This window comes from Crotalus tigris, unplaced genomic scaffold (assembly GCF_016545835.1).
Source record: "Crotalus tigris isolate CLP2741 ecotype Arizona unplaced genomic scaffold, ASM1654583v1 scf7180000017666.379230911805:20528666, whole genome shotgun sequence".
Classification (NCBI taxonomy): domain Eukaryota; kingdom Metazoa; phylum Chordata; class Lepidosauria; order Squamata; family Viperidae; genus Crotalus; species Crotalus tigris.
In genome coordinates this window covers 20,013,440-20,027,010 of record NW_024096552.1, presented here as the reverse complement: position 1 = coordinate 20,027,010, position 13,571 = coordinate 20,013,440, and the positions used below count along the sequence as shown (strand labels likewise).

The following is a 13,571-nucleotide window of genomic DNA, read 5'->3' as shown; positions in this document are numbered from 1 at the left end:
GAAATGAAATATTCTGAAGTGATGTCTTCCGGCCAGAACTATCCTAATGGTCTAGCTATGGTATATCTCCAAACATAGCTCTCAACATAACTATCCTACCTTCCTCCACTTCTCAGTGTAGAGCTGCTAGAAAAATTACATTAGCAGGCAATACAACTCGGATATTTGCATGTATAACAATAATGATAGAAGAGCATTAAGCAAACCTCTGAAGTGAAGAGAGAGTTAAAAAAATCCACCAGCTTCAATTTATGATTGCTTAAAATATGTTAACTCTCACCAATACATGTCTGTGTTTAAAAGTAGTAGAGGCAAAACAACAGATGTTTATGAGTTATTTGTATTTTAGAATTCTCTATTATTCATGATTCCAATGTGACAAACATTTTAGGGATGTTTAGCTTCATCTTTAAGTTAGTAATTATACTATAGTTCCGTGGTGCGAACCTATGGCACGCGTGCCACAGGTGGCAAACAGAGCCCTCTCTGTGGGCATGTGCACCATCGCCCCAGTCCTAGGTCTTCAGCTGGTTTTATAAAACATTTTCACTTTAGGCTTCCGCCGTGTGCAAAAAAAAAAAAAAAGGTTCAATCAATCAATTTCAACTTCTTGCAGGAAAAAAAAAATCTCTCAAAGTTGGAATTGATTGATTGAATTTTTTAGTCCCACCCAGTGTGCCGTTACCACCACAGGCATGCCCACCCAATGGGCCGTGGCCACCCAGTTGGCCATCTCCACCCGGCACCCGACAATACATAAATGGGGTTTGGGTTGCAGTTTGGCACTCGGTCTCTAAAAGGTTCGCCATCACTGCTATAGTTCCTTGTCAGAAGCACCAAAGCAATTCCATGATAAAAGGATCAGCCACTCACATCACCGTTGCCTGGGGGAATGTGCAATTGGAGGTTCCTTTTGTGTTCCTGTTAAGTTGCCCACTGAAATGATACCCATCTATCTACTCGCAGTTGCCCACTTTCAAATTGCTGGGTCAGCAGGAGCTGGAGCGGGTAATGGGAGCTTACCCAGCATCCTACCATATGAAGCATTGTGCTCTCACAGCTAGTAATTTAAATCTGTCAAAATGAATAATAGCTCCTATAAAACCACATATGTAGGTGAAAGAGTGGCAGAGCCTGGTGATTCTGGTGGGGGAGTTAAAAGACGGATTAGCCTAGTATCTCTACATAGCCGCAAGCAAACTCAGTTAACATTTAGCACCTGCTAAGGGTTAGATAAGGATCAACAGTATTAAAGTGGGTGTCGGACTTAATTTGGCTGTGGCTATATAGATTCTAGGCGGATCCCAAGTTCTGCCATTCCTTCTGCTATATTATGTCATATGCCAATTTGTCTTTAAAGTTATATGATTATTTATTTCACATTAAGCTACATAAATTATACATATTTATCTATGAATATAAGTCATAGTTTTAAGTATTCACAATGAATTTGAAACTGAAGTGGTATTCTATCAGGATAAGCCACTGTGTTTTAATGCAGTGATCGCCAACCTTTCTAGCTTCATAGCCCACGGCGGCAGCAGCTGGAGGGACAGTGAAAATGGTTTCGCAATCTAGATCCTACACATGCACAGATGGAGCTCCATGTGCTGGCCCACTGCTTTCACAGCCTGGTTCCCAACAGGAAGCAGGGGGACCCCTGCTTTAATGAATTCATTTTAATAAATTCATTATCATTACCTATTGTATAAAAAAATTGTATAAAACACTTCCTAACTTTATGATAAATGTGTATTTAAAGCCTGGCAGAAATGAAAATGTATTATTACATTTAACATTTAAAATAAGGTCATTCTAAAAGGTACCTGATATTGGTAAAGCAAAAGTATCTTATGTTTTTTAAAAAAGCTCAAATTATTTGATAATGAAACACTATCAATTTCAAAATACTGTACTTTCAAAATGTTCACCAACGGTCTGTGACTTTATTCTAACCAGTACATTAAAGTTTGGTCACATAATTATCTTCTCACTCACTTTTTTTAAACAGTTTATTATTAAATGGTTAAAAAATTATTGCATATATTAGTGAAACTTCATTTTTATGAACTAATTGGGGGAAGAAGTGCTTGTTATTGCTTATGTTAAATTGGACAATAGCCAATAAAAATGGGTAGTTTGAAATCCACAATGATGAAACATAGAAAAAGTTGAAAGGATCGGTTCTAATTTACATGAAAGCTGGGACATGACCACTGAAGTAAAGACAAGGATAGAGAAAACTTGAACAGCATTGTTCAAAATGAAAAAGGTCTTTCTGACATAAGCCGAAGACTGAAAATCAGGCTTGTCAGATGCTATATTTTTTCTATCCTGTTCTATGGAGCAAAGAGTTGGTCTTTGACAGAAGGCCACCTGAAGAGACTAGAAGCATTTGAAATGTGGATTTACAGGCGGCTGTTACATATAAGCTGGGTTGACAAGATCAGAAATGAGGTGATAAGCCACCTGGGAAAGCCAAGGGAAATCATCAAAATAATTAAAAAACAAAAATTAGAATTTCAGACATGTGATGCAACACCCAGACAAATACGGGATACTCCATTTAATCCTCCAGGGAAAGATTGAAGGCAAACGAGGTCCAGGCAGAAGAAGAACATCGTGGCTTCAAAATCTAAGGGATTGGTTTGGACAAAATTCAGCAGCACTTTTTCGTGCGGCTGCTGATAAAAACAGGATCGCCAACATGATCGCCAACGTCCGATAATGGATATGGCACAAGAAGATGCATGTTATTTGCATCTCTTTGTTATTTACATAATGGTAATATGTAAATATAGCCAGAATTGCATTATTGTAATTAAAGTTTGCTGCATTGCTTTCTGCTAGATTAAGATTTCACAATTTGACTTTCAAAAAGTCAATTAACAGTAATAGAGGGAAATAGTTATTCCAAATAAAGTATTTTAAATGTTTTTTTGTTTATTTACAATACCCACTAGGTTACCATTACATTTATTTGCAAGATATCTTAATAATGTTCAAAATTTGAATCAATTACTCACTAGGTGTTAAATTATGTACACATAATCTCTGGAGTATTCTTGGAATCCACAAAAACCTGACTTGTAGAGCAATACTGCCACCAAATGACAAAAATGTAAATAAAGACAGCACTCAATACCACTGAACTAGATTACTACTAGTTATTACTACTATTACAATAATATCCTGGAGCTTTCTATGATACTCTGCGGTTTTTTAAATTTTTTTCGCTAACTCCATGCTTCTATTCTGGCAACCAAGAGAAATCTATTTAGAAGATTTGAAGTATGAATCATTTTGAATTTTTTACAACACAAAATGGAATAGTCTACAGTCTAAATATTATTTAAAATATTTTTGTTGCTATTTGTTTTAATGGGAATATATTAAAGCTATTAATGTGACTTCTTTAATAAATGAAAAATCCTTATTAAATAAATATCTAACTCCTCCAGAAACAGTATATCCTCAAGTAACTACATACAGTGTAAAAATATAAAATTTTACAGTAAAATGTATTTAGTTTGTATCTGGTTTAGTGGATTACAAACTCTACTAAATTAAAGTAGGGCCTTAAATAAATACAATATATACAAGGATTACAGTTCTAACATGACAACATGAAGTTTTTTATAGTCAGTCCATAATGAAAATGAATGTAATACAAGTAATGCTCGACTTATTACTACTTGTTTAGCAACCATCTGAAAGTAGTACAGATCTACTTATTACCTGGACATGGAAGTCCTGACGGTTGAGGCCCCTCACAGTCATGTGATCAAACTTCAGGTGCCTGGTAAATGGGCTACATTTATAGCTATTGGCAGCTTCCCAGGGTCACATGTCAGTGTTTTGATGGTTTTGCTGTAAACCAACTTACTTCCACATTTTTTTATAAAACTGCAATCATAACATATTGTTTTTCTTAACCGCTGCAAAAAAGGTAGTATAATCAGAAAAATCATATAACTAGCCCATTTTACGACTGTCATAGCTTACAAATATGATGGGCAGGGTCCAACACAGTCATACATTGAGAATCTGTATTCTCATGAAAATAACCCACTTATATATTAGGAATATCTTACCTAATATTATATTGATACATCTACTGAATATACACATTTGAGTTAGTGAATTAAATAAAATTTTATTTTTACAAAGTAAAGGGATAAAATTGATATTAAATGAACATTGACAAAATTTATCCATTTAATGTTTCAACAATTTGCTTGAATGACAGAGAACTTAGTGAAAAAGCAACACCACAATACTTAACAAAAATCAGAAATATGTCTACATCAGGCACAATTATTACCTTATAATTACTAGAGTTAACCCATCCTGTTAATTCATCCATCACTGTATCAAGGCGCTGCTGATCCTGCTCAAGATCAGTAGAAATGCTGGGATTATTCAAATATTCCAGAAATTCCTGGCCAACTTGCAACCTGCGGCTCACATCTTTTTGTTGTACTTGTTCACAGAAATAATCCATTTTGCCATGCTCCATCGTATAGTAGACCCGAACTTTCCTATTCTTAATAACTCTGCTTCTAATGTATGGTGAAAGGAATCACAAATTTTCAAGAAGTTGTAATAAAACAGATTAGTTTTCTGCCCATCGACTGGGGGGACTGTCTTGTTTCCTTCCTTCACCAAAGAAAAAATATAAACTGTAAAACACCAGACTCTGAGGAATAAAACATTAAGTCATCATATGCCGAAGCATACAAATTCCATATAAAATTGCAATGCAAGCTCTGGGGGGGGGGAGTACTCTACAGCTATGAAAGGTTTAGTTGGAGGAGTAAGTCACGGTGGCGATGTCTTCTCGGTCCCGCTTTAAAAGAATCCCTTCAGGAGGGGCTCAACAGCAGGAAACGTGAGGCACTTCAGCAGATGAAAGGCTAGGAGCGCTGCCCATACGGCCGGGCAAATAACGCCGCAGATAGAGCCTGTGCCTCCCGGCTTCAGGCGCCGCCGGCCACCTCACCACTTCTCACCGCAGTGAGCAATAGCGGCCGTTCTCCCTGGCCAGAGGAAATAGGAAGCGGCTAGAGACGCTGTTTCGGGGCTGCGGCGAAGGCGGAACTTTCATGCTCCCTGCGAATCCCCGGACGAGGCAAGAAAGCTGAGTTGAAGAACAGCAAGAACGGAATCAAAGCGCTGTTTTGCTGGCTCTCCTCCACACGGCACCGATGGCCACCCTGTCCTGTGGAAGTCACGTCCACTTCTAGCCACCGTTAGCCAGCCACACGCCAGAGGCGCCACTCACCCCACGGAGAACCCGCCTTTATCTTCTCTTTTCGGCGCGCGCGCGCCTACCCCACTCGCTCAGCCAATTTACTGGCGTCGCTTCTTTTGAGCGACTCGCCGCCCAAAGAGCCCCCAACGCTCTTCCTCCGCGTGCGTAAAATTGAGGCCCGTCCCCTTCTTTAAATCATCCTTTCCAGTCTCACGCCTGGTCTAGATCTATGGCCGAGCATGCGCGTGCACATTGAAAGACCCCTCTTCGCGACGCACCTCCTGCAAGGGCTTCCCCTGAACGAGTTGCTTGCGCATGCGTCCTCACTTTTCTGCTCTTTTTCTTTCGGAACCTGGCGTTTTATTATTGGCATCTCGTCACTGAGGGAAGGCGAGATCTTTTTAGTAGCCTATTGTTGTGCCGGTATTTTTCTTTGTAAAGATGAAGTAAGAATAGCAGAACATTGCATTAAAAGGATAGAGCTACAAAATTATGATTTCAGCCTTTCCTGAAAAATATTTAAATGGATTCCTGCGTCAGAAAAAGATAGTTTCCCTTCCGGCAATACAATGAGATACTCTCTGTCGTGTTTACTTTGGTGCTCAGTTTGTGGCAGTGCCTAGTTTGTGCATGTATGTGTGGGGGAAATAACGAGAAAGAAAAAGGGTTGAGGGGCCTTATGTACAGTATTGTTTTAACCAAGTACATTCTTTTTTCTCAATTTGGAAACGTACTGTGCTCCAAGGATACACAGAAGGATCCAGAACTTAGGCACTATTCAATATTAAACAAGTTGTACCCTCAGTAAAATTTAGTTGCATATAAATTTACTTAATTCCTTTTGGTGTCCATACTCTGAAAAGATAAAATTTGGCAATTTGCAGCATCAAAATATTCATAAGAAAAAATACAACTGATCAATACTAATGAAGACATCAACCCATCCCTTGGCACCAGCCCAAACAATAATCCCTTCAAGCTGAAAACTTACTAACAGCTTTCCTGAATAAAGGCAGAGCAGGTGCCATTCAAATCTCCAAGTCAAATGGTAGATGATGATAGATGTTTGAAAACAGATATGTCTACTCATGTATTCTCCAGTCTAAAGGTACCCAATATCTCCAGCTGTTCCTATGCTTTGTCTTTCAAGCCCTCTATTGCTTAGCTCCTCTGAACATGTTCCATTCTGCCAAATGCCCTGAACTGGATGCAATATTTTAAGTGTGATCTGACCGACACACAATAGAGAGGAATGATCTTTCTTGATTTTGCATCATATTACTGTTTATACGGCCTAGGTTTTTATTTATTTATGAGTAAACTAGATCATGTTCATCTTGTAATCCATTAAATACCTAAATCCCTTTTGCAATGCTGCTTCCTAATATAGTGGTAATCCCCACTGTTCTATACTCACATCTTGTCTTAGCTAACAATCAGGTTTTGCATTAGTCCCTACTGATATTTATCGTGGTGGTTTTTACTCATTTTTTCAGTATAAATGTTGAATGGCCTACTTTTAATAGGACCCTTGATACTTTTTTCTAATTAGATTCTGAGTCACTAACATAATCTCATTGAGTACATTGATATTTATGTAATATAGCATAGTTCAACCTATATTTTGCCATCTAACAATTTCATGTGAAACTTCATCAAATATCCCCTGGACTGCAAGGCAATCAAACCAATCAGTCCTAAAGGAGATCAACCCCGACTGCTCTTTAGAAGGCCAGATCCTGAAGTTGAAACTCAAATACTTTGGCCACCTAATGAGAAGGAAGGACTCACTGGAGAAGAACCTAATGCTGGGAAAGATTGAGGGCAATAAAAGAAGGGGATGACAGAGAATGAGATGGCTGAATGGAGTCACTGAAGCAGTAGGCGTGAGCTTAAATGGACTCCAGAAGATGGTAGAGGACAGGAAGGCCTAGAACAGCGGTTCTGAACCTATGGGTCGCGACCCCATTTGGGGTCGATCGCCCATTTTTCGGGGGTCGCCAAAGGCGGTGATCCGCCATTTTTCGCGGTGCCGTGCACGCGCGCTGCGCATGGGGGTGGCGCCGCGCATGCGTGCTGCGCATGGGAGGCGGCACCATGCATGCGCGCTGCGCATGGGGGGCGCCGTGCATGCGCACCGTGCATGGGGGCGGCACCGTGCACGCGCGCAGCGTGGGGGGCGTCGCGCATGTGCGTCGCGCATGGGGCACCGCCGCGCATGCACACCACCCGTGGGGGCCCCACCCCCATGTGCGCGGCCCGGCGCATGCGCAGAACGTTTGTGTGACGGGGGTCGCCGTCACACAAACGTTGAGAAGCACTGGCCTAGAAGAATGTTGTCCATGGGATCGCGATGGGTCGGACATGACTTTGCAACAACAACAAAAGTACATGGTGTGAATCACAATTCCAGCAACCAGTAAATTGTTCACTCTGTTAAAAAAGATCATATTGGATTGGATTTATTATAATAAAGAACACGCTGATTTTTGCCAAGCAATGCATTTTTTAAAAAAATGTTTGCATCCAGAGCATTTTGTTCTGTTCCAGAGTTTCATCTGATATTGATACCAAATTAATTGGTCTGTTCCCTGTTCTTCTTTTTTTTTACTTTTCTGATAGCAGAAACAAGTATTTTCCTCCAGTCTTCTGTCCATTCTCTGCAAGTCCACAAAGATCACAGAAGGGGCTCTGAAATGGCATATGCAAGTTCCTTCAAGACTTTTGGGTATAATTGTTCTAGTTCTGAAGAATTAAACTTGTTCATGATAATTAGGTGCTTTCTAATAATCTTTTTACTTACCTTAAATTGGCACTCTTTCTGTCAATTGTTCCATTTAGTTCTATTGGAACACATGGGAGAAGACAGAAACAAAATAGCTGAGCAACTCTGATCTCTCCTGTTATCTTACTGTGGGAAGTCACTCCCCCCAGAGAAGGAAATATTAAAAGAGCAGAATATTATATTTATTCAAAGGATCTTAAAGAGTCAGAAAAGCATGCCCAGTTTTTCTTAATAGCCCCAAATCTCCCTCCCCCAAGCAGAAACCAGCTCTGTACAAATGCAGATGTAACAATCCACTGAGGAAGGTTGGAACCCTCCAGCTAAAAGCTTAGGAAGACAAAGACATCTAAAATCTACATACCCCACCCAACTGTAAGACAGGACATAATAGGATTAACACAGAGATGCCAAAGGGGCACACTCAGACTCAGGTAAAAGTATATGACACAGGAAATACAAAGCTTCAAACAGGAACAGGAAACAACTCCAAACAAAAGCCCAAGAGGGTATAAAAATCCACTCCCTACTACATTTCCTCTCTCTTTTCTTCCAGAGCCCTCTTTCTATTTGGCTCTCCTCTTCAATAAACTACAATCTTCTTTCAAAAACAGTCGCCATGTTGTTTATTCCTGGCTTGGACTGGACCTTGATGAAGACTTTCCCCACAACATTACTATCTTCTCCTAGCAGTAGGCTTACCTCTTACTACTGATTAAAAAAAAAAGGTTTTTATGGCTTTTAATTTCCCCAGTAAGCCTAAATTTCTTTAATTTTGGGGTTAATTTTCTGTCATAGATATTAGCTACTTGCTGCAACACTTCCTGGTGATTTCATTTATCTTCCATGTATATATTCCTTGTTACTATTATCTGAATCAAAACCTTTGCAAACTTCAAAATGATTTCTTAACTTATCCATTACTTTTTTCACTATACTTGCATGTCATCATACTTCCAGTACTTTATTTTTGAGAATTTCCTAATCTTCCTGTACTCCCACTGACTAGAAAGTTTCCATCCATGTTTCTAAAGTTTCCTGTATCTATTTATAGGGGAAGATTTCTTTTTTCAGTCTAAGAAACTAGACTGAAATTATTTTTTCATGAAATTTGAGAAGGCAATGAAGTTTTCCCTAATAAAAGGAAGTACTAGTAAATTAAGAGTTTTCTGTTTATCTTTTCTGCTACCTAATATGGTAATTTGTATTTTGGAATTATGCTCTAATAGCCTTACTAACTGCCTAATATATGATTGTTTTCACTTGGAGTGTGCAACTTGTCCACTTATGTAAGAGAAGATCAAGCAAGCTGGGGAGCTGAGTTAAGCGCGTCATCAGCTTAGATTCATTGCATTCTCACAAACAGTCCAAGTCCATTCCTTCTTGAATTCTGTTGTACCTTATTTGGCGGATAGTTAGTATCAAATCTTAGTTGTCTAGATTCTTGTCTATATGCTTGAGCAATAAATCTTTGAATTGTAACTTAACGTATGACCTTTTTGAATTTAATGTTGTGTATTGTTTTTCCATTTCTTCAATGTATAAAGTCATCTTCAGTCTTAATGTTAAGTTGTGTAGAACTGAATATGATCTGGTGATCCGGCTACTTGTCTTTTGTGTGTATACAGATATTTGTCCGATTATAAATACAGTATAGTTTTGCATAATTATGTATGATTCTTTTCATTAAACACCAATCTGCCAAGTTATTAAGTTCTTAATTTTTATTCTAGAGGAAATTATGGGAAATAAAGTTCTGGAAATATTTTTTAAAGATTAGTTTGTCAAGCAATGTTATTATTTTTTTTAAATTTGTTCATATTTTACTGACATTTAGACACTATCAAGAATATATATTTAACTTAGGAGCATAATGATATAATACTTAAATGTTTGCAAAGGCATAATCAGAATCTGAGGCAATTCTGCTGATTAATAGATTCTCTGATAAAGACCAGTATTACAACAGTGAAGCACTGAATTTAAGTAAAATGACTTCAACATGTATTTCTAACTTGAAATTCATACTAAACTTGTTTGTTGTGCACACACCCAAACTATGCCAGAATATTAACTACTACGACTACAAGTATCATCATGTTCTAAAATATGCAGTAAACAAGGAAAACAAAAATGGGAACTGCAGTTTAGTAGTTTATCCCTAACTCCTTAAAAGAATGTTCCTATTCAACCCAACTGAACAGGAATGAGTTAAAGCTGTGTTTATTAAAGTATGGTCCGAAGAGCCATGAAATCAAAGTTATTTGCCAGATATTAGAGATATTTGTAAAAATACTAAATGTCACTGTTTTTAAATTATTTTGTTAATATTTAATGAATTTCATATTGTCATTTTACATGATTCAATATTCAATATATGCATTAATTTTAATATGATAAATATTGATAAATATAACCCATGCAAACAAAATATTTTTGGAGGTAATAATTCTTTGGGCACAAAAAAATCATAATTTTTAAAAATGGGAAGGAGTCTGGAAACAAGAAATTTAAAAAATGCTGGGTTAATGGATCTCATTTTTCTTTCTCTGACATTTGTTATTTGGCTTTAGCATTAAAGCACTTTCCTTATCTTCTTATCTCCTACAGTTAGGCTACAGCAATTATTTTAATTTTAAATAGGTTGCCTTGAACTGTTTCATCTGAATTTACAGATGTGGGAAAAGACCTATCTAACACTTAATCATTTCCATATAATAGTGTTGAAAGAAAAATCTTCAGGTCCAGTCCAGGGAATAAAAATGGAGGCTCTTTGGAAGGAAGATTCTGTTTATTGAAGTACAGAACCAACAGCATATGGTTCTGGGACAGCTGACAAAATGGAGTTATCATAGATGGGCTTTTATACCTTTTTTGGGCTTTATATTTGAGGTTCTTCCTGTTCCTGTGCCATTTACTTTGACCTGAGCTTGAGTGTGCCCTTTTGGTATTCTAATGGTGGTGGGTTAGTCTTATTGTGCCCTAAAGGTCATGTTCCTGTTCTTGGGAGTCTTTGTTTTTCCAATTCCATCCACTCAAACCTTCTCTGGGGTATGGCTGAAGGCATTTTGTTTATGAATAGGTGGCCCCAAATCTGCATTTCTAAAAGCTGGTCTCTGCCTGGGGTAAGGAGACTGGAGGCTGGTTTCTGCCTAAGATTTTTCTATTATTCCTTTGGGGAAATATAATATTCTGCCCCTTTTAATATCCCCCAAAATATTTCCTTCTCTGGAGGGGGGGGAGCGCTGACTTCCAACAATAGGAAAATTATAATTTCATGACTCACATCCTCTGAACTCTAATTTCATTTCCCTTTTCCATACTGTCTTAAGAGATATTCAGGAAGTTCTCATTTAACTACCATGCATTCAGCAACCATTTTAATTTATGAAGTGCTGAAAAAGTGGTATTACCAGTTCTCATACTTATATTGGACCCCTGTCTGCAGTTACCAATTGCTATTTTCAATCTTTTTTTTGCTGGCTTCTCACAAGTAAAGTTGGTGAGAAAGCTGGCAGGAGGTCACATATGGTGACCACTTGATATCCTAACTTAATAATCTGCAGCGATTTGTTTATCAACAGTAACTGGAAGTACTGGAATTTTTGTCATTAAGTGACATGATCACATAACGTAGCACTGGACGACTGTGTTACTTAATGATGGCAATTCCAATCCCAATTACTATAGTTAAGTGAGGACTACCTCACAGATATACTGAGCACAATGTATATGATGTGACAATGTGTATTGTGTTTTGAACTATAACCATGTGTTTGATGTTTCAACTGCAGATTTAACTAACGTACCCTAGATCTGATTTGGCTTCTGATTAGCTTAGATTTTGGAAAGGAAACGGGTAGTTTCCCAGATGTTTCAAATTATACTTTTTGTTGTATTTTATGTTATTATAGTTCAGGCAATATCTAATGGGACATAATCCTCCCATTCTTAATTTAGATAATTCTAAATCAGTCTATTTGTTCCTACTAAATTTTTATTTATATACCCACAAGTATTTTTAATTAGTTTAGCTGTTTAACATTCTTTTCTTTTAGTTTCTATAAGTCTGTAATACTTCTGTATACCTAAAAATTCTTATTCATATAAAGAAATTATTGGCCCATTTTGGAGTGGCTGTATTCCACATTCAAATTAACAGATTCTTAGCCTTTTGCTATAAATTAAACAATTTCTATGTGGGTCGTAGGTTGTTTTTGACAATAAACCATTTTATGCCGAAAGCCAGCTGTGTGTGACCCAGTTAATTGATAAAAAACAAACTGTAAGTTAACAGAATATCAAAAGAAGAAAAGCTTGTTTTATATAAATAATCCTTTTCTGTTTTGAAAATAAATCAGAGAGGCAGTCAACCTTTTTAGAAAAACAAGAAAAGTATTTAGTTTTAGTTTACTGTTGTCTTATAAACATAAATCTAAGTTATATATTATATATATAACTGCTATATATATCTTTGTATTGGAACATCAGATGCACCAATGATTAACAATGAAGATAACAAATGTTGGAACAAGGATATTTCAATGTATTCTTTTGCTTGGTCTGGAAGAAGTAATTAGTATAAAACTGGCATGACTGTATGAATTAACATACTGACACGCATTTAAGCTGACAATGAATTCCTGGACGCCCACATAATGTCAGTATGTTTTGCTTTTTTTAAAGCACACAAGAATATTTCATTTTTTCCCCTGATTGATCTGGGGCACCCTCTGGTGACTTGGATAGGTATATTTTAAAGCCTGGTACTTAAAGCCTTAAACTTTTTTTTTTTAAAAAAATGCATCCTTTATTCTTTTTATAAATAACTCAAAGCAGTGAACATATCTCCTTTCTGCTATTTTTCCCACAACAATCACCCTGTGAGGTGAGTTGGGCTGAGAGAGACTGGGTCTAATTCACCCAGCCAGTTTTCATGTCTGATGAGCCTGGAACAGAGTTTCTTATTGTTTAGCCTGGTGCCTTAGCTACGAAACCAATATGGCTCTGTTGTATTAAGATACCGCTAAGCATTCATTGCACCATAATCTAGAATAGCACCTTGACCCAGATATCTTCCTCTACTCTTCTAATAAGTGATAGTATAACATTTGGTATATTGGATTTTCTATTTTTATACAATACTAGCTAAAATAAAAGAAATGGTCCAAAGTGGCAATACCAAACAACTACCACTGCTGCAAATATGGAGCATGTCTGCATTTAGTCTTCTCTAAGTAACTGTTGAACTATTTTGGAATCAACCAAATCCGTAGTTGGCTGTTTCACACAATACAACATTAAGTTGTATATTTAAAACACATGTGCCAAAAGTGGTACTCAGAGTTGTCTCTGTGGGCATGTGCACCACCGCCGCCAGCAGCTTGCACAGGTCCATTAGGCTGCCGCTGCTGCCCAGAGCAGCAGCCCTGCCCAGCACAAAAGAGGCGAAGCGGCCAGCTAGCAAACTCAAGTAGAGGTGGTAGAGTGCGCCCATGCCCAGCAAGCCAAAGGCTACCCCGAGCAGGGAAAGCC

General features: G+C 37.7%; 1 protein-coding gene across 31 annotated transcripts in view; it reads right to left on the bottom strand.

Moving 5' to 3' along the window:
• CLASP2 (cytoplasmic linker associated protein 2) overlaps positions 1 to 5,530 on the bottom strand; it is a 194,387-nt gene extending 188,857 nt beyond the window's left edge. For 7 of the 31 annotated variants that reach the window (XM_039336928.1, XM_039336930.1, XM_039336921.1 and 4 more), the window contains exon 1: positions 4,325 to 5,529. In XM_039336928.1, coding sequence (XP_039192862.1) covers positions 4,325 to 4,519 — 195 coding nt within the window. In that variant the 5' untranslated portion in view covers positions 4,520 to 5,529. Of the gene's footprint in view, positions 1 to 4,324 lie in introns of all 31 variants that reach the window. The other 24 variants (XM_039336934.1, XM_039336935.1, XM_039336937.1 and 21 more) reach the window with 8 other exon arrangements.
• Between the last annotated feature and the right edge of the window lie 8,041 nt (positions 5,531 to 13,571).